Genomic DNA, 19,294 nt, shown 5'->3' on the forward strand with positions numbered 1-19,294 from the left:
GTGTGTATTAAACTTATTTAGCATAGTTCAACAACCAAAATCATCCGGCCGACTGTGATCCTGTTGTCAGAAACTGACCAGTGATGAAGGACTAGAGGACAGCAGAACTGATGAAGTCAAACACTGAAAAGACGTGTAAATATATTGGATTTTCAGCCAATCTGAGTAAAGCAGTTGTTATGTTTAAGCTGATATGTGTAGTTGCGCCCTGGAATGGTGTTATTTCTTCAAGAAGGCATTAAAAAGCATTGAATTTGTGCAGAGACCTGGTAGTAACACAATGAGTGTCAAGTGTTATACTAAACCAGTAAGTCGGTTTCATTTACTCGGTCTGATCCTGACCTTCCTATTATTTTCAGGTGAAAAGAGGCACTGTGACCAAAGGGGGCAGGTTTCGTCCAGACAACCTGTCCTATCGCACTCAGAGTGGGCCTGTGTTGCTCCACCGCTCCTCTGTCAACAGGTAACCATTAACCGTTTACATAATGGTAGTGAGGAATGCTAGGCCTCACCAGCTTATAGTCTTTCTTACAGGCATTAGCATTTTCCCCTGACTGTGATTGGTCCTAATCACTGTATTCATTGTTCTGAGACCTCCCCCTGACTGTGATTGGTCCTAATCACTGTATTCATTGTTCTGAGACCTCCCCCTGACTGTGATTGGTCCTAATCACTGTATTCATTGTTCTGAGACCTCCCCCTGACTGTGATTGGTCCTAATCACTGTATTCGTTGTTCTGAGACCTCCCCCTGACTGTGATTGGTCCTAATCACTGTATTCATTGTTCTGAGACCTCCCCCTGGCTGTGATTGGTCCTAATCACTGTATTCATTGTTCTGAGACCTCCCCCTGACTGTGATTGATCCTAATCACTGTATTACTTGTTCTGAGACCTCCCTCTGACTGTGATTGGTCCTAATCACTTTATTACTTGTTCTGAGACCTCCCTCTGACTGTGATTGGTCCTAATCACTGTATTCATTGTTCTGAGACCTCCCCCTGGCTGTGATTGGTCCTAATCACTGTATTCATTGTTCTGAGACCTCCCCCTGACTGTGATTGATCCTAATCACTGTATTACTTGTTCTGAGACCTCCCTCTGACTGTGATTGGTCCTAATCACTGTATTAATTGTTCTGAGCCTCCCCCTGACTGTGATTGGCCCTAATCACTGTATTCATTGTTCGGAGACCTCCCCCTGACTGTGATTGGTCCTAATCACTGTATTAATTGTTCTGAGACCTCCCCCTGACTGTGATTGGTCCTAATCACTGTATTCATTGTTCTGAGACCTCCCCCTGACTGTGATTGGTCCTAATCACTATTAAGTTTTCTGAGACCTCCTCCTGACTGTGATTGGCCCTAATCACAGTATTAATTGTTCTGAGACCTCCCCCTGACTGTGATTGGTCCTAATCACTGTATTCATTGTTCTGAGACCTCCCCCTGACTGTGATTGGTCCCTATGGGTTAAGAATGGGATGTCATTAAAGCTGTGAACTAACCTGTGAAACAGCTGGGAGAAGAAAAGGATCATTACATCAGTAAAAAAGATGACTACTAAACAAAGTTGATGTGTGTGCGTGTGCGTGTGCGTGTGTGCGTGTGTGTGTGTGTGTGCGTATGTTTGTTGTTTTTTCCAGGGGTGAACGGCAGCTCCCCAGCCGCTGGCTTACATTCTTCTCCGCCGTTAAATCAAATGGTAACGTCTTCATCAGAGACTCCTCCGCGGTCCACCCGCTGTCCCTCCTTCTCCTCACTGACTGTGATCTGGTGGAGAGAGGTAACTCATCACCTCTATAGTTCCGTCTACATACACTGCATTTACACTGCTCTGGCACCTCAATGCACACTTAGTCTGCTGGTGTTAGTTGAGTTAGTTGGCACTTTTTTGGTTCCTAGTGATGTAGATGCTTGAGATCATTTGAATTTGAGAAGAGCTGCAGGGTCTTCTTCTCCACACACATCGTGGGTGATGTGACCACTGAATGTGGTTTTGTTCCAGCCAGTCTGTAAAGCTTTCCACAGCTCATCTTGTTGGCTGATTTGTTTTCTGTTCATTTCTAATTTCAGCTGTGTAGTTGTTCCACCGTCACAGTTGCTGATTGAAAATCTCGCTTTAGTGCAACAGCAGCTTCAGAATTTGCTGAGGCCCTGCTGTCGCACAGCATCTGGCCAAAGAGGCTGCAGGTCAAATATGATCTGATTGAAGATAATGATCTAATGTAGCTTTTTCTGTCTTATATGTGCTAATGCAGAAACGGAGTAACAGTTATCTGTAGTGCAAAACAAGTCATTACTTAGCAACCGGTGCTCAGTGCAGTGCTGGTTATGAAAAAAACATGTTCTTATCACTTCTCAGCCTGTGAGCTTGTGCCGTCTGAGGTACCTGTTGCATAAAGTCATATAAAGAATCCTGACACCAAAATGAGATTAAGGGCTGGTGTGTCGTTAAAAAGGCCTTACAAAGTTGTTTGTGGGTCAGATTTTGTGCTTTTTCTTGTGCTATACCAGAGGTTCCAGGGTTTATCCTGCCTTTCGCCCAGTGACAGCTGGGATAGGCTCCAGCACCAACCCCCATCCCCCCCCCCCCCCCCCCGTGACCCAGAGGGAGAAGCGGCTTAGAAGATAGTTAGAACATTGTTCCAACAAGCTATTCCTTCTGCGTCTGTAGTTTATAGTGTGTTTTTTTGCATCATTTAAAATATACAAATAAACAAATAACATATTGTGCAGGGAGAGGAACAAACCTAATAGACTGGCTCATTAGATCTAATTTAAAAAATGATTTAATGTGGAAACAAGTAAATTCACTAGTTTTATTCAACCTAAATAAATACTTGAATGAACGATTCCTTTAATGAGTCATTTTTGAGTTGAATTAAACTAGTCCAATGAAGTCGTTTTTTAAGTAGATCTGACAAACCACTTTTTACAGTGTAGGCTTATATAAAGCTTCCACATTAATAATATTAGAACTTCACAATGTTATGAAAAAATATAAATTAATATACAGTTTTTACATTTTCACAATTTACAGAGTTATTACTAATAATAAACATCAAATAACCTAAATGTCGGCCAAACGCATAAAACAAAACCGTGAATGTGTAAGCATATGTGTGTTTGTGTTGTGTATCTATGTGCACAAGGGCATCCGTGAGCATGTCGCTGTTGTCGGAACAAAACCTTTACAGGACCTACTTTACTTTTAATGTATGTCAATGGAACCAGATTTTTTTCCCAGGTGATTTTGGGCCATTTCTTTTGGTCCATTCATCATGAACTTTATAGGCAATATAAAGGACTACAATTTAAAATGGTCAAAAACTGAAAAACAACATAAATGGAGAGGTTTCGTTCAGGCAGGAGCGTTTATTTATGAATTGAATAGATACATATGTTTGTGAAATGATGAAGATTTATACATCTATATTAAGTCCTAAGTTACAGTAAAGAGATATATCCCAGTAAGTGAACCTAAAACATGAATAGATGGATAACAATACATCAGGAAAAACAACCAGAGTGTAGATATTAAATGATCTTTTGTAATATTGCCCCTCTGTCTGTATATGTGTAAGTGTCCCAATACTTTTGTCCATATAGTGTATCATCCATTAGCCTTACATTTTGGAGACAGCGTGTGTAACAGCATGGACTAAAAGCTTTCAGAAGTACCTCAACCCTACAACTAAACCTGCCTCTCTCTCTCAGCATATGGGGACCAGGTGGAGGTGGCGATGCCAGGCCGTTCTCTCGTCCGGTGGGAGATGTCTGCTCAGAGCTGGGAGTTGCTGTGGGAGTTACGTACATCTCTACAGGCAATGGTCCACCGCAACCTCCAAGCTTTGACTTCTGACTCTGTTTCTAAAGCCAGCAGCACTCAAGATGACCAGCTCATCTCTTTACTGGTGGACCTCCTGAATAACACTGAGCCAGCTGCTAATGGTGAGGACCACAGTGATGGAGAGTGATGTTCAGGGCTTTGGTGGTGCTTCACTAGGGTAACGTGATTCAGCACTATGCAAACCTATAGCTCTTTCTGTTTGGGTTGTCCTGCTCACGCACAGAGATGGCAAATACCTGTTCCCTTCCTAAGCATGCCAACAACTTCTGATGGTGCCTACAGATGATCGATACTCGTCAACAAGTCCCATGATTGCCAAGCGACGGGAAATATGCAAGATGGCTTCACAGCAGTTATTTGCACTGCTGAGATGATGGGAATGAATAGAGGTCCACTTTGAGTTAACATGGTCATGCAGTGAAGAGAAAGTGAATTTGCTGTCGGAGACTTTGTGAAGATTTGGGTCAGAAGATTTAATGAATGGACATTTTCCAGTTTCTGGAGCATCTGCACTAATTCTCTATTCAAAGACCTGTGATATTTGCACTGAGATCACTTAAAAGTAGTTTTAGGCCAAACTGGATGAGGATGGTGTTTCCTGACAGAGTTATGAGTTAACGTCTGACTGCGTGAGGGATTTGTCCTTGTTTCCCTACTCGGCTTCACAATGAGAGCAAAAGATAATCCATACGAGGCTGAAATTCTTCCTGGTTGAAGAGTTAATGTTAAATGCTGTGAATGTTGTAAGAAAATGACCACATTGAATGTGCATGTATTTATTGCATTCATTTAATGTTATCGTTGGATTGTAATTAATGACATTTGACAATATATCAAAGCTACAGAGAGGATTTTTTTATGGTTGCCTTCTTTTCTATATCATATCTAAAGACCATCACAGGAATTAAGCAACAGTTTTCAGAGAACTCGTGCACAGCCCTGCTCGAGATACGGCTCCATCTGGCCAGGTTAAAGTTGCTGAAGATATTATCAGTCTTAACTGACTGCAAAGGAGGTTTTAATGGACAGTTCAGCGAATTAGGTAAGACTTTACTTGAACCCTGCTGCAAAGCACTGACATAACCATGCCATAAACATGTGATAGGATCATATCATACTGTCAGCTTCAAATTGGAAGGTTCTACCTGCAGTTTTGGTGATCAAAGAGTTCATTTTCAAAACATTAAAACTGTTATGTAGTGCAATTACCTGTTATATCCTTAAAAAGGTGCTGCCTTGAGATACATTTGGCTACGAAATGTTAAAATTGTAGGGTATTTGGAGACGGTCTTTTCTAAAAAAGGACCAAATGCAGATGGAAACGGTTTAATTACGAGAGCCGTCTAAGTTTAGCATGATATGGTTCTATCTGCGAATGAACTTGTGTTGCAATGGAAATTTCACCACACTGTTCACAAATCGAACTACGATATCATATATACTTATAATCAATTTAATGTAGGTAAATATAAAGGCAGTTGTTTCAGTGTAATACAATTTAGTACATTCATTTTCCAATATTTAGGCAGGTTTCATAAACCACATTAATATTATGAGCGTGTCAATACAATATGTAAAATATGTCCAAATGGTAATTATGAAGAACCCAGAACCGAATCAGTGTGAGAATCTAAAACTATGGGGAAATTAATGGTACCATTAGTTTAGATATTTGCACTCACTCACCTTTAGTGTGCGATAAGTCATATGAGAATTTGATAAATATATTGTGCCACAATTTGACATTTTGATAACAAGGGGAAAAAGTATGACAAAACAAAATGCTGCAACATGTTCATTAAGAAGTGTATTTATTGTAGCACATCAACAGTAGGAATATTCTCTCTCTGTGCTGTTTGAGCGTCTGCTTCACTGCCACTGTCTTGTTGCAGTTGCCATCACTATTTCTAAAGTTCAGTGGTTAAAATGTACACACACTTGAGAAAACATGGTTATCAGGGGTTCTTTAGTAAAGAAAATGGTTCTATACAGAACCATATACATTCAAAGAGCCCTTTTGTATGCTTAAAGGGTTCTTTGCGTCGTGAAAGCATTCTTTGAACTGATGGAGAATGTGTTGTATATGGTTCTATATTCATCAGCTGCCCTGATTGGCTGCTGCATAAACACCGATCAGGCATAACATTATGACCACCTCCTTGTTTCTACGCTCATTATCCATTTTAACAGAGCAGGTACTTTTTGGGTGGTGGATCATTCTCAGCACTGCAGTAACACCGACGTGGTGGTGGTGTGTTAGGGTGTGTTGCGCTGGATGGAGTGGATCAGACACAGCAGTGGTACTGGAGTTTTTAAACACCTCAGTGTCAATGCTGGACTTAGAATAGTCCACCAACCAAAGATATCCTGATGAGCTGCCGTCTCTGACTTTACATCTACAAAGTGGACCGACAAGGTAGGAGTGTCTAATATAGAGTGGACAGTGAGTGGGCTCAGTGTTTAAAAACTCCAGCAGCACTGCTGTGTCTGATCCACTCAGACCAGCACATCAGTGTCGATGCAGTGCTGAGAATGATCAACCACCGAAATAGCACCTGCTCTGTGAGGGTCCATGGGGTGTCCTGAGCACTGAAGAACAGGGTAAAAGGGGGTAACAAAGTATCAGAGAAACAGATGGACCACAGTCTGTAACTGTAGAACTACAAAGTGCCCCTATACAGTACGTGGAGCTCATAAAATGGACAGTGAGCGTAGAAACAAGGAGGTGCTCATAAGGTTATGCCTGATCGGTGTATAAACTTACAACCAACTTATTTTGCCTTATTTTCGACAGGAACCTTTAACCTTTTTAAAAAGACTGACGTTTTGAAAAAAACGTGACTTTATGACAGATGTCATGATGATGATCTGTAACAGTAATGTAACCCGTCATGACAACTCATGACAGCATATGACATCTGCCGTGACATATTTATGGCATGGTTAAGTCTGTGTTATGTAGCAGGGCTCAAGAACCACTCATTTTTTACCATTTGCTTCAGGGGAACTCTTTAATGAAGCGGAGGTGGAAACTCTTCAGCCTCTGCAGCACATCCTCCATCGTCTCTTCTGGAGTTGCCAGACACATCCTTAATAGAACAGCACATACAAACTTTCAGTTAGAGAGCACATAACAAGAAGTGCTGGCTGTGTCCGGACATCGTCTTAAAACTGGACTTAGGCTGAAAAAGTCAATAGAAATGGCAGTGGTAATTTAATACATGCAGGGCTTTAATTCAGGTTGTGCTGTAGTTTATAAAGTTCTACTGTAGCTGATATATAAAATGTAAGCTGAGAAGAGAAAAATGTCATGCATGGTTATGTATTTCATAAGTCAGTTGCTTTCAAAGACACCCAGCTCTAGTATTAGAGTTCCAGTGTACCATTTTATACTGCTCTCACTATCCATGTGCTAAATTAGGTCAGGAGAACATACACGGAAACCACAGCATGTGACTTTGAACGCCAAGTATTAGCACAAATCTCGTTCTCACGCAGGAATATGGTGTGTAGAAACAAGGAGGTGGTCTTAGTGTTATGCCTGCTCGGTACATGTTTGAATACAGAATGAAGACATTAAGGTACCTGATGTGATAAGTTCCCTCCTCCTGTCCAAAATCACAGCCAGGTGACGCAAACAGGCGCATGTCCTCCAGCAGACGCAGGCAGTACAGGAAGTCTGGCTTCAGCTTTTTCTCCTGTGGACACAAAGACCAGTCTCATATGGTCTGTCATCTGTCATATGATGGTGTCACTGCTGTATAAAGAAATCCCAGAAAATATCAGGTCGTGGTGGTCCCTTTCCGTTGATGGACAGAGGGGCTGATAAACTGTACAGCAACAGGTGGGCTCCAGCCTGTAACGGTAAACCTATGAAGTGCAATCATATGGAAGGTGTTTCTAATAAAATGGCCAGTAGGTAGGTGTTTCCAATAAACTGGCAGCTCAGTGTTACATCACCTGAAAAGACTAGACTGTTTCTAAATATTTAGATCCAATTTTTATTGTAATGCAAGTATACCAATATGGATTTTCTGGTAAATGGCGTAAAATGCTAACAACAAATGAAATTCATATTTGGGGAACCCCTGTAAAACTGACCTTGGCATGTTTTATTGCAGCCTCCGACAAATGCAGACGCGCAAAGGCAAAAACCCCTCCCATTATGGGTTGGCAGGTGATGCCAGGGAGACCAGTGAGAACCTCCAGAGTCCTCTGCACATTATTCATTAGTGTCCTTTGAAATGACTGAACTTGCTGAAAGAGACAAAGCCAGATATTTTAGGATAAAACATCTCTTTTCCAGAAAAGACTGCATTCCATGCATGCAGTGTTGGGCATAATGCAGCAGGTATCGCATAGAAATGATGTGATTACCTTTTCCAGTTTAAATTATTGCAATCACATTACAGTTTCTGACTTAAATGAGAATTTCACCCATTTTTCAACATTTCTGTGTAATTCAGTAAGATGTAAAGAAAGTCATTCAGAGCGGTAGAGAGATTACTTTTTCCAGGAAGTAATAAATAAAGTAGCCTCATTACAGTTTAGGCATAATTAGTCATTTGTTATTGATTACTGCCCCAACACTGTCCATGTAAGCTAGCTTTATGTGAAGCAATAGCAAGATAGCAGAGAATGGGTAACTTTCTCATCTAAATTAGAATTATAATATGGGTAAAACTACAGAGGCCCGCTAGTGACATCCTGTGTAAATAAAAATAACGTGACTTGGTAAGGCGAGGAAACAAGATGTGGCCACAACTTAGCAAGGCACAATGCTGTCTCAAATCGCCATTTCAGATTATGTTCAGCAATATAACAGTATCATATTACTGTTAAGTGTCATGACAGATTCCATAATATGGGATGTCATAGTGGCTAATGAGGGTACATTTAGCTACAATTAGTATGTGACATAATTAACACTAACAGTAACATTACACTGTTATATTACCGAACAAATGGTTGCAAGGAGAAAGCCGCTACTCACAGAAAAGAAAAACGTTTGCTAAAGATCATATGGACAAGCCAAAAGGCTACTGGAACAATGTTTTGTGGACGCCCTAGACCAAATTAGATCTTTTTTGGTTTAAATGAGAAGTGTCATGATGGGAGAAAGGAAAAAAATTGTATTCCAGCTTAAAAACCTTAAAAACCCGACCGTGGAATATGGTGGCGGTAGTATCGTGGTTTGGGAATGAGATCATGCCTCATTAAGCTGTGGTCAAAGCTTAATTATCTTGTTCCTACACCTTACTAAGTCACAGCCACAACTTAATTATCTTGCTCCCACGCCTTACCAAGTCATGGCCACACATTAGGATCTAGCTCCCATGCATTAATACAGCATGGCTACATATTATGCAGGATGTCACCAGCAACACCTGCAGTGTAATGCAGTACTTGAACCCTTCTACATTACACTGACATAACCGTGCCATAAACATGCCATATGCTGTCATAAATCACCATTTCAGATTATGTTCAGTAATATAACAGTGTCATGTTACTGTTAACTGTCATGACAGATGCCGTAATATCTGATGTCATGGTGGCTAGCGAGGGTACTCTTAGCTACAATTAGTATGTGACATAATTAACACTAATAGTAACATTACACTGTTATATTACTATATAACAAATCAATCCATTTGAGTAAAATGTGACCTAAATATGTTTAAAAATACATAAAAAATAAACAAAAAAATCTCAACTCTTACTTGAGCATACAGAGCGTAAGAAGGCTGTCCAGGTTGTGGAGGGTCAGCCATCACGTCCAGGGCTATCTGTCCAATCACCGGCACATTCAAGTTGATGGTGAACAGTGAGTAGGCGTATTGCATCACTTCAGGGTCAATGTTCACCAGCTCCATGTAGCCAGTACGCAGACCACACCTGTCCACAGGAAGGAAGGTTTGGTGTTTGTTCTCATTTTAGCTTCATTGTCAGACAGTTTTACTGCACGTCCCCTTCATGTCCTTTCAACGTTATAGGCTCATATCATGGACAAGCATATCATTCATTCTTTCTAAGTGATGAAAAGGTTTACACATCCTCCACAGAGAACACACTTCTGCCCACCTAAGTGCACAATTACTCTTAATTGGATGAATTCAACATCCATCCATCCATTTTCTAAGCCGCTTCTCCGTCAGGGTCGCGGGGGGGTGCTGGAGCCTATCCCAGCAGTCATCGGGCGGAAGGCAGGATACACCCTGGACAGGTCGCCAGTCCATCACAGGGCAGACAGACACAGACAGTCACCCACACCCAGGGGCAATTTAGCATGTCCAATCGGCCTGACTGCATGTCTCTGGACATCATAGAAGAAATAGGAATTAAATACAGTAAACCAGCTTACTGAAACTTTCACATTTGGTGGTTTGTGGGAAATTGTGGGCGGGAGTCAAAATGTTACTGTGCTAAAGGTCAGTGGTGTTTCTAAGAATGATCCTGTCCTGCTTGTACAAAAGTACAGTGGTGCAAAGTTTACAACTTGAATGTTTGTGAACCCTTTAGAATTTTCTAGATGTCTGCATTTTTTTATTGAGGAAAATGATCCAATGTTACGTATCTGTGAGTGCCAAAAGAATGTGAACCCTTAGGATTACCAGATAATTTGAAGGTGAATTTAGGGTCAGGTGTTTTTAATCAATGGGGTGGCCATCAGAAGTGGAGTTTTAATAAGAGTTTCCTTAAAAATGACTACTTTAAAATTACTAAAATAAGTCACAGTCATTTAAAAATTATTGAAATAAAGTTATAGTCATATAGTTGAGACAGACAGGCCTACCGTTTATATGTATGGGACAGAATGAACTTACATTTATGGCATTGGGCTGACGCTCTTATCCAGAGAATATTCTTATTCCAGCTTGAAAACCTTAGCTCATCTGTGAAGCACGGTGGTGGTAGTATCATGGTTTGGGCCTGTTTTGCTGCATCTGGACCAGGATGACTTGCCATCAATGATGGAAAATGAACTCTATTATACAATAATATACAAAGAATGGTTAAAGAAAAATAAACTTAATGTTTTGGAATGGCCAAGTCAAAGTCCTGACCTTACTCCTCTAGAAATGCTGTGGGAGGACCTGAAGCAGCAGTTCATGCAAGGAAACCCACTAACATAACAGATTTGAAGGTGTTTCGTACAGAGGAATGTGCTAAAATTCCTCCAAGCCGGTGTGCAGGACTGATCACCAGCTACTGGAAATGTTTAGTTGCAGTTATTGCTGCAGAAGGGGGTCACACCACATACTGAAAGCAAAAATTCACTTACTTTTGCCTCTCGCAGAAATATACTATTGGATCATTTTCCTCAATAAATAAATGACCACCTCTTATATTTTTGTCTCATTTGTTTAATTTGGTCCCCGGCTGGGAGACTGGGGTCCTCTCTGTGTGGAGTTTGCATGTTCTCCCCGTGTCTGCGTGGGTTTCCTCCGGGTTCTCTGGTTTCCTCCCACAGTCCAAAGACATGCAGTCAGGCCAATTGAACATGCTACATTGCCCCTGGGTGTGAGTGACTGTGTCTGTCTGTCTGCCCTGCGATGGACTGGCGACCTGTCCAGGGTGTATACTGCCTTCTGCCCGATGACCGCTGGGATAGGTCTCAAGCACCATAAGGGGAAAGTGGCTTAGAGAGAGTGTGGATGTGTGTGTGTGTGTGTGTGTGTGTGTGTGTGTGTGTGTGTGTGTGTGTGTGTTTAATTTGCTTATCTTTATCTTCTATTAGGACTTGAAAATCTGATGAAGTTTCAGGTCAAACGTATGTAGAAATATAGAAAATTCTAAAACTTTTATGCACCTCTGTATCTGTATAAATGTATTTGCGAAGGTATCAAATGTGAAAAAGGAAATTATTACTATAGTTTCATGTTAAAAGACTCACTCTCCAATGGCTCCTTTGGAAATAGTGTGAAAAGATGCCAGCTCCACATTATTGGAGTATGGAGATCCCATCTCAGACAGAACCTTCTTATATGAGTAAAACTCACGTCCATTCCCATATACAATGCTCTGGTACACCTGGAGTGGTGAGATACAAACAGAAAAGGAAACAATCAAATCCATTCAAGATCCAGCATGGAGTTGTGGTGGTATAACAGCAGAGGTTATCCAGGGTTCAGCTTCTTTTATTATAAGGGTTTAAAATGACATCACCCATCTATTTGACTGGAAAGAAGACAGTTACAGCCTCATATGACACCCACCTTTAGAATGTAACTTATGAAATATGAAAGTTATGAAGAATATGACGATGTGCGTCAAGGAGTTGTAAAGGTTAATATTGGTCTAATTAAGCAATCAGCTTTATGAAAAGCAGTCACCTCATCTGCCATTAAGAAGAGCCTTTCTTCTGCAGCAAAGCGAATCACTTCCTCAATCGAGGCCTTACTCTGCACATGACCTAGTGAGCGTTCAGAAAACATTTACACAAGTTTGGTTAAAGCGGGTGAAAGTGAGAGTGAAAGAACTGACATGTCATTTGTTTTGGGGTTACAGTAAGGGCTAGATGTCATACAGATTGTTGTGGCTGTAGCTCAAAAACCATTCATTATACAGGGTGAGTCACAAGTCACTTATTTCATTTATCTTATTTTATTTTTTATTTTATTATTGAAAATCCACAACAAACACCACCTTCAGCACTACATCGTGGAGGCTTGTGACAGCATAAAAAAATAAAATAAGATAAAACGGTCCTGTGAAAAGTCCTGTGACTTTTGTCTCACCCTGTATAGACTATACATTATTTTAGGATAGTCAGTCTTTACTTACCCAAAAAAATTTGAAAAGTAAGCCATCTCTTTGGCAAAGTAGGTCAATATTTCGAGAAAATAAATAATTATTTCCAGACAACATCATAATTCTGACCAAAAAAAACCATATTCAAACATAGTAAGTAATTTACTCAGAAATGACTCATCATTTTGACATAGCATGTTAAGGAAGCCAAAATGCTGGCAAACTGCTGCCATAAATATATATATATATATATATATATATATATATATATATATATATATATCCACACACACACACACATATGAAAATATATGAAAAAGAAGTCATCTAAAGCATAAGTTGCTAATACGTATATATCATTCAGCATTAATAGTGCCTTCACAAATGTGCAGATCACTCATGCTGTGTGCACTAATGTCTCCCTATGCCATCATGAAATCATGAATGCTGGCTTTTGACTGTGCACTGATAAAAGCTAAGTGGTCTTTAGCCTGGAGGACACAGCATCCATTATTTACAAATAGAATTTAAAATGTTGATTTGTCCAAAGGACACTTTCCCACTTCCCCTCAGTCCATTTTAAATGAGCTTGGGCCCAGAGAAGGTGGCAGCATTTCTGGATTCTATTCTGTTTATATATGCTTTCTTCTTTGCGTTCAAGAGTTTTAATAAGCATTTGTGGATGCAGCGATGAACTGTTTTTACAGAAGGTGTTTTTCAGAAGTTTTTCCGAACCCATGCAATGATTTCCTCTACAGAATTATGTCTGTTTTTAATGTAGTGCTGCCTAAGGGCCCAAAGGTCATGACCATCAAATACTGGTTTTTGGCCTTGTCCCCTACATACAGAGATTTCTCTAGATTCTCAGTCTTTTAATGTTACTATGTACCATAGATGATGAAAAGCAAAAGTTCTTTGCTCTTTTATGTTGAGAAACTTTATTCTTGAATTGTTGCACTATTTGCCTGTGCACTCTTTCACAGGTAGTGAACCCTCCCAATTTTATCTTCTGAAAGACTCAGCCTACTAGTCTATTGTTGCCCCCATCCCAACTTTTTTGGACCATGTTGTTTGCATCAAATTCAACGTGGGCAAATATTTTTCAAAAAACAAGATTTCTCAGTTTTAACATTCGATATGTTGTCTTTGCACTATTTTCAACAAAAAATAGGGTTTGAATGATTTGCACATCATTGCATTTTAGATATATACATATATTATATACATATATTCTTTGTATATTATTGGTTCTTTGCATCATTAAAGAATTCCTCACATTGATGGAGAGTGTCTTTTGTATGGTTCTATATGGAATCTTTTTTAAAAAGGTTCTATATAGCACCTAGATATGTTCTTCTATTGTAACCATCATAAAAATAGACCATCTGCAGCACATTCTCCATCATTCTAAAGAACCCTTTCACGATGCAAAGAACCCTTTAATCATGGAAAGCGTTCTTTGAATGTTCATGGTTCTATTTAGAACCATTTTTTCTATTAAAGAACCCTTACAGAACCAACTATTTTAAATGTATAAATTGTAGAATTTTTTATGCTTAATATCATGAGGATTTGCCCCTTAACCAGAATCTGACTTCAGTTACCTGATGGGTTCCCAGGATTTATGATGTATAAAACCATTGGGTTACAGTGCCCCCTAGCAGCGTGGAGGGCTCTTCGCAGCTCTTTAATCTGCACTGTCCAGCCTTCCTCTTCACACAAGTAGTAGGGCACAGCGACGGCTCCCTGAGCGGTCAGTGCCTTTTTAAAGCTGATGTAGCAGGGCACAGGAATGAGGACCCCTGTCCGCACTGAGCCCTCGCTCTGAACCAACAGTTTCAGCAACACCTACAGGTACAGATAAAGTACTATTTTCATCCTGTTCCTTTTATTCCACAAAATAAAGTGTAATTCTCACGGTGTCTCACAATGATGCCATGCTGGGAACCACTTGTGATGATGATGTTATCAGGATTGGACACAATGCCGTCTCGCCTGGTGATGAATTCAGATACAGAGAGCAAGACTTTTCTAATCCCAGTCATAGGAGCGTATGAACCTAGTGATTCAAAACACATTAAACCCATCATGACTGCATTCTTGCTTATTTATAATCAGATGTATGATTCTTACTGTTCTTTATGGAAGCTCATTCTCACCAGGCAGAGGAGAAACAATCACCTATCACTCATAATTGTTCTCCCTCTTTGTTTTTGGCTGACATATGTCAAAATTCTGACTTGAAAATAATGCTATAATTTCTCCAAATTTTAAATTAGTAAAACAATGATTATTTTTCCAAGATTTTGAGTTGTTAACATGAAATTCCAACATATGTTGAAACGGCAACTTTAAATACATTTCATGAATGTAAGTCAATTGTGTCATCATAGCATGCCGTTGCTATTGAGAAAAGTCCGTACTTCAACATAGTCAACATTTAAGTAATTACCTTGACATAGTAAGTCAACTTTTCAAGAAAACATGATATTGAGAAACTAAGTCATTATTTCATCCTAATATGTCATTATTTTGAGAATGTCAGAAAATTAAGTCATTATTTCGACGTAAAAGAATGTCGTTATATTGAAATGTCACTGTTTCAACTGTGTAAAATGTCTCAAAGTGATTATTTTGAGATATTAAGGCAAAATGTTGATGTATGATGTTGAGGCATTTTGTCCTCTGGCTGGCAGGAATGGGTGTCCATACTTTAGTGTGAACGAGCTAAAACATATCAATACATGCATGTTATCCCTCCATCTCACCAGCTTTAGACTGTTTAGGTGAACTTGTATGATGAGAAATGCTAATTGGTCCGTCTAACCTAGTGCTGATGAGACTGAGAGATACTAGTATGTACATTAATCTGGACTATAAAATCTTTTGAAAAGATCACCTATGCTTCCACACTCTTCCAGTAAACACTGTGCCCTCTTTCTCACGTCATGGGGTAAGCTATCATCAAGCAGAAGGGAGGGGTAGATGCAAGCGGCCAGAACCTGCAGCACAGTCCACAGAGAGTAATTTATTCATTTAGCAGATGCTAAACCCAGAATGCGTAACAATGGCGTCCAGACATTTAAAGTTATGATGTTTTGAGTGCACAGATAGCCTGGAAATGCCTCTCACACCTAGTTTATAAGGCTAGAACAATACACAAAATTCAAAAGTGAACTTGAAACGATTTGATACAGTTTTCAATACTGCAAAATTAGGAGGTGGCAGAAAAATGTGCCTTATGTTAATATAGTTCCATTTTTAGTTTATTAGAACATCCAACACTGTAGCACAGTAATTTCTGAAACAAAAGCTGTGCTTTTCATGTCTTGATCTAATGCTCTAGCTACAAATAGCCCCAGGCTGACGCACTAGCCACAAACTAAGACGTTCATTATGATGCAATGATATAATATGACACAATATGATGCACTGATAAAATTCAACAAAGTGAATAAAGCAATACTTTATTTATATTGTTACATCCCTACTAGACCCAACTGTAGGCTCAAAAGAATACATGGAGTTTAGCATCAGCATGATCGACAAGGACATGTCGAGCTACAGTCCTGCAGGCTGGGCGAGGCCTCAACTTCAGTGGAAAAATCCCCAGCTTTAGCAAAAAAAATGGTGAGGTAGCTTACATTGAGTTACATTTACAAGTTAAATCAAAAAGTTATTTTCAGCAAAATGCCATAGTTAAATAATTATATTGAAAAATGACTTAAACTACTTTTGTATGGGCTAGCTGGCTATCTTTTGTGCTTGTGAATGCTGCTAACCCTAACCTTAGCCCTTTATTCTGAAGGGGAACTGGTTTGGTATAATTTAGTGGATAACACCTCTACACTGTAGACTGGGGTTCAATCCCCACCTGGGTAAACACCCTACACTATATCAATAAGAGTCCTTGGGCAAGACTCCTAACACCGCCTTGGCCTACTTGTGTAAAATGATACAAATTGTAACTCGCTCTGGATAATAGCGTCAGCCAAATGCTGTGAATGTAAATGAAATGTACACCAGCTCACATGGTTGTGAACACTACTAACCCTGACATTAACTTTCTTATTCTGAAGGGGATATTACACTAGCTAGCATGGTTGTGAAAGCTGCTAACCCTAACATTAACCATCTTATTCTGAAGGGTAAATTTAGTTGTGGAAGCCTAAGCCTACCCATCTTATTTTGAAAGAGTATTTTAAAGCAGGACCTTTTTAGTCCTAGCCTGAGCTTTCACAATTTCAGTCTGTATTGCGGCGAAGGTGGTACATATCTTTCCAGTCCTAGATTGTTTCTGTCCAGGTAGTTTTAACTTGTCTGATTTTTAATTTAGCCCACAAGGGGGTTGATAATTAACGGATGGGTCAGATGTGTTACAACAGGCATGACTCAGCAAGAACAACTAAGAGCACTGTAGGAGCATGCAATGCCTGATGTTTCAGGACTGGTGGTGTCTCCAGCGAGAGATCTTACCTGGCGGACAAAGGTGAGGGGTTTTAATCCCATTGCATGGGCATCACCAGATGAGACATTAAGCACTTTGTAGTGCTTTACTACATCCTGTAAAACATACAAGCGATAAGGTGAGCTGTTCACAACATGTGTATGATGTTCCTTTTATTGATCAATTCACAATATTCTTAGTCTTAATTGCGCCACTTTGTTTTTTTTGTTTGTTTGGTTTTTTTTTTTGTACATATTGCAGGAATCAATTTCAGAGTTAGTGTATATTTACAAAAATAAATTAATAAATAATAAGTTGATAAGATGTCTCGGTTTTATAATGTTTTCATTTAAATACAAAAGTGTAAGGCATCAAACTGGATTGAAAAATCCAGTTATGCTTTATGCTTTAGTTATATTTCACAGGCTATCACAACTTCATTTTGGATTGAGTTTTGTATTTTAAACTGTGTACTTTATGAATATTTATCTGGAATTTTTTATGCTGCTTGCTCTGATTTTGCAAAATATCTTGCGAGCTGTTCTTGTGCACGTCACTGCATTTTAGTGCAAAATTTCCTTAATAACTAGACACTGCAACTGAAGTATTAGTTGCATTTTATGTGTTTAGCACATCTGAGCAACAAGAAGGGCAAAATTGTTTCGGTGTCTCTTTTTTTGACTAATTTGTAATATGACTGATTCAAATAATGACAGTATAGTCTCGCTTATCAAAAAAGAAAAAATATCCTGCACAATGGAGCACAAATGTAGTGAAAATAATAACAATAATAACATAAGGATTGTTTTTCAGGTTCATGTATAAGCACTCATAAGCAGTACGGCTTTCTGCAGGCTGTTCTCTGTAATACTGCAGCGCTTCATCTGGCCCATAACATGGCTGATGTAGGGTAAATGTATGGTATGGCCCTGATCTGGCACACATCTGATCCATTTTAGGTGAAGCTGAGGTTAAGTTCTTTGGCCCTGACCTGGCCCATGTAAGGTGAGCATATGGTAAATTTAATTTGGCCCAGATCTGGTCCACAACACATGTGACATCTGGCCCATATAATGTGAAGCTGAGGTTAAGTCCTTTGGCCCTGATATAGTATATGGCCCAAGTAAGGTGAGCATATGGTTAATTTGTTTGGCCCAGTCTTGGCCCATATTTGGTTGAGGCAGCCAGACTCACCGTACATCAAGGCCAAATGTGGGCCATAAGAGAACTGCAGATGTGGGCCACATTTGGGCCAGAATTTCATTGCTGTCTGGGTCAGTTCTTAATTTGATGTCAAATTTCCTAAGACTTCAAAATGATCACAACAAAACACAAGTTCACAATTTTTCAGCCAGTGTAAAGTGAGAAAGGTGCTACATAAGTTGAACTTATTATTTTTATTATTACTGAAAAAGTTCTGTTTGCGTGGTGTATTATTGTCTATTACAGTGGTTCTTTGGTGTCCTCAGGGCCCACCAGATAGTCCAAATTTTTATTTTATCCCTATGTGATGGGAGCTGGGACAGGGTGTGAATGCCTGTTGGCCCAGAGGACCGATTAAAGAAACACTGGTGTATTGCACTTTCATGAGCTGCAGAACAGAAAGCCATGAACAGTGTTGGAATGTTCAAAATACATGCAATCGAGACCACCAGTTTACATACACCAAAGCTAAAGACGTTCCACACAGTTCATGTCCCCAAGTCAATTAGGACAATCAAATAGATTTACTTTAGCTTAAATTCACTGTATCAGATTTCCAGAGGGTCAAAACCGTACTTACACCAAGTTGACTGTCTCTTAAGATATTGATGGAAAGAATTTTGGGAGTTTCTGATTAGGCAACTGCCTGAAACAGGAGTTAATGCACCTGTGGCTGTATTTAAGGGCCTAGCTTTAAAACCTGAGCCTTTTTGCAAGCAACTCAGCCTCTTTAGGAGTGATTTCCAAGCAACTTAATGTAGAATGAGCATCAAAAGATATGTATTCAGTACAGTTTTACAATTTACAAAAATGATATACAGTTGTATACAAATGTTTTTGTGTCCCTGGTTAAATGGCATGTTTTGATTTGAAAATAAGCTTCCTCTGCAGAGGACACACCTCTGCACATTTTAATGTACAAATGTTTATTTGCTGAATGTAAAATTTTGTAAAAATAATAAAACATCAAAAATGGGCAGTGCATACATGTTTTAATTTTCCAGTATGTTTGTATAAAAATGCAATATTTAAGTTTGTT

The 19,294-nt window shown here is 39.5% G+C and overlaps 2 protein-coding genes across 4 annotated transcripts in view; one reads left to right on the top strand and one right to left on the bottom strand.

Moving 5' to 3' along the window:
* The window catches only part of dhx30 (DEAH (Asp-Glu-Ala-His) box helicase 30), a 22,674-nt gene extending 17,972 nt beyond the window's left edge, over nucleotides 1-4,702 (top strand). The window contains exons 18-20 of the mRNA XM_017685366.2: nucleotides 360-463; nucleotides 1,645-1,784; nucleotides 3,719-4,702. Of these exons, the coding sequence (XP_017540855.1) occupies nucleotides 360-463; nucleotides 1,645-1,784; nucleotides 3,719-3,978 (504 nt within the window). The 3' untranslated portion in view covers nucleotides 3,979-4,702. The remainder of the gene's footprint in view (nucleotides 1-359; nucleotides 464-1,644; nucleotides 1,785-3,718) is intronic.
* Nucleotides 4,703-6,609: 1,907 nt separating this feature from the next.
* LOC108413049 (alanine aminotransferase 2-like) overlaps nucleotides 6,610-19,294 on the bottom strand; it is a 46,292-nt gene continuing 33,607 nt past the window's right edge. For all 3 annotated transcript variants that reach the window (XM_017685363.2, XM_017685364.2, XM_017685362.2), the window contains 10 exons: nucleotides 17,082-17,168; nucleotides 15,505-15,607; nucleotides 14,534-14,664; nucleotides 14,210-14,453; nucleotides 12,188-12,267; nucleotides 11,749-11,885; nucleotides 9,575-9,749; nucleotides 7,953-8,108; nucleotides 7,437-7,549; nucleotides 6,610-6,940 (listed from right to left, as the gene is read on the bottom strand). In XM_017685363.2, the coding sequence (XP_017540852.1) occupies nucleotides 6,850-6,940; nucleotides 7,437-7,549; nucleotides 7,953-8,108; nucleotides 9,575-9,749; nucleotides 11,749-11,885; nucleotides 12,188-12,267; nucleotides 14,210-14,453; nucleotides 14,534-14,664; nucleotides 15,505-15,607; nucleotides 17,082-17,168 (1,317 nt within the window). In that variant the 3' untranslated portion in view covers nucleotides 6,610-6,849. The remainder of the gene's footprint in view (nucleotides 6,941-7,436; nucleotides 7,550-7,952; nucleotides 8,109-9,574; nucleotides 9,750-11,748; nucleotides 11,886-12,187; nucleotides 12,268-14,209; nucleotides 14,454-14,533; nucleotides 14,665-15,504; nucleotides 15,608-17,081; nucleotides 17,169-19,294) is intronic.

The sequence above is a fragment of the Pygocentrus nattereri genome, chromosome 2 (genome assembly GCF_015220715.1).
Source record: "Pygocentrus nattereri isolate fPygNat1 chromosome 2, fPygNat1.pri, whole genome shotgun sequence".
Classification (NCBI taxonomy): Eukaryota; Metazoa; Chordata; class Actinopteri; order Characiformes; family Serrasalmidae; genus Pygocentrus; species Pygocentrus nattereri.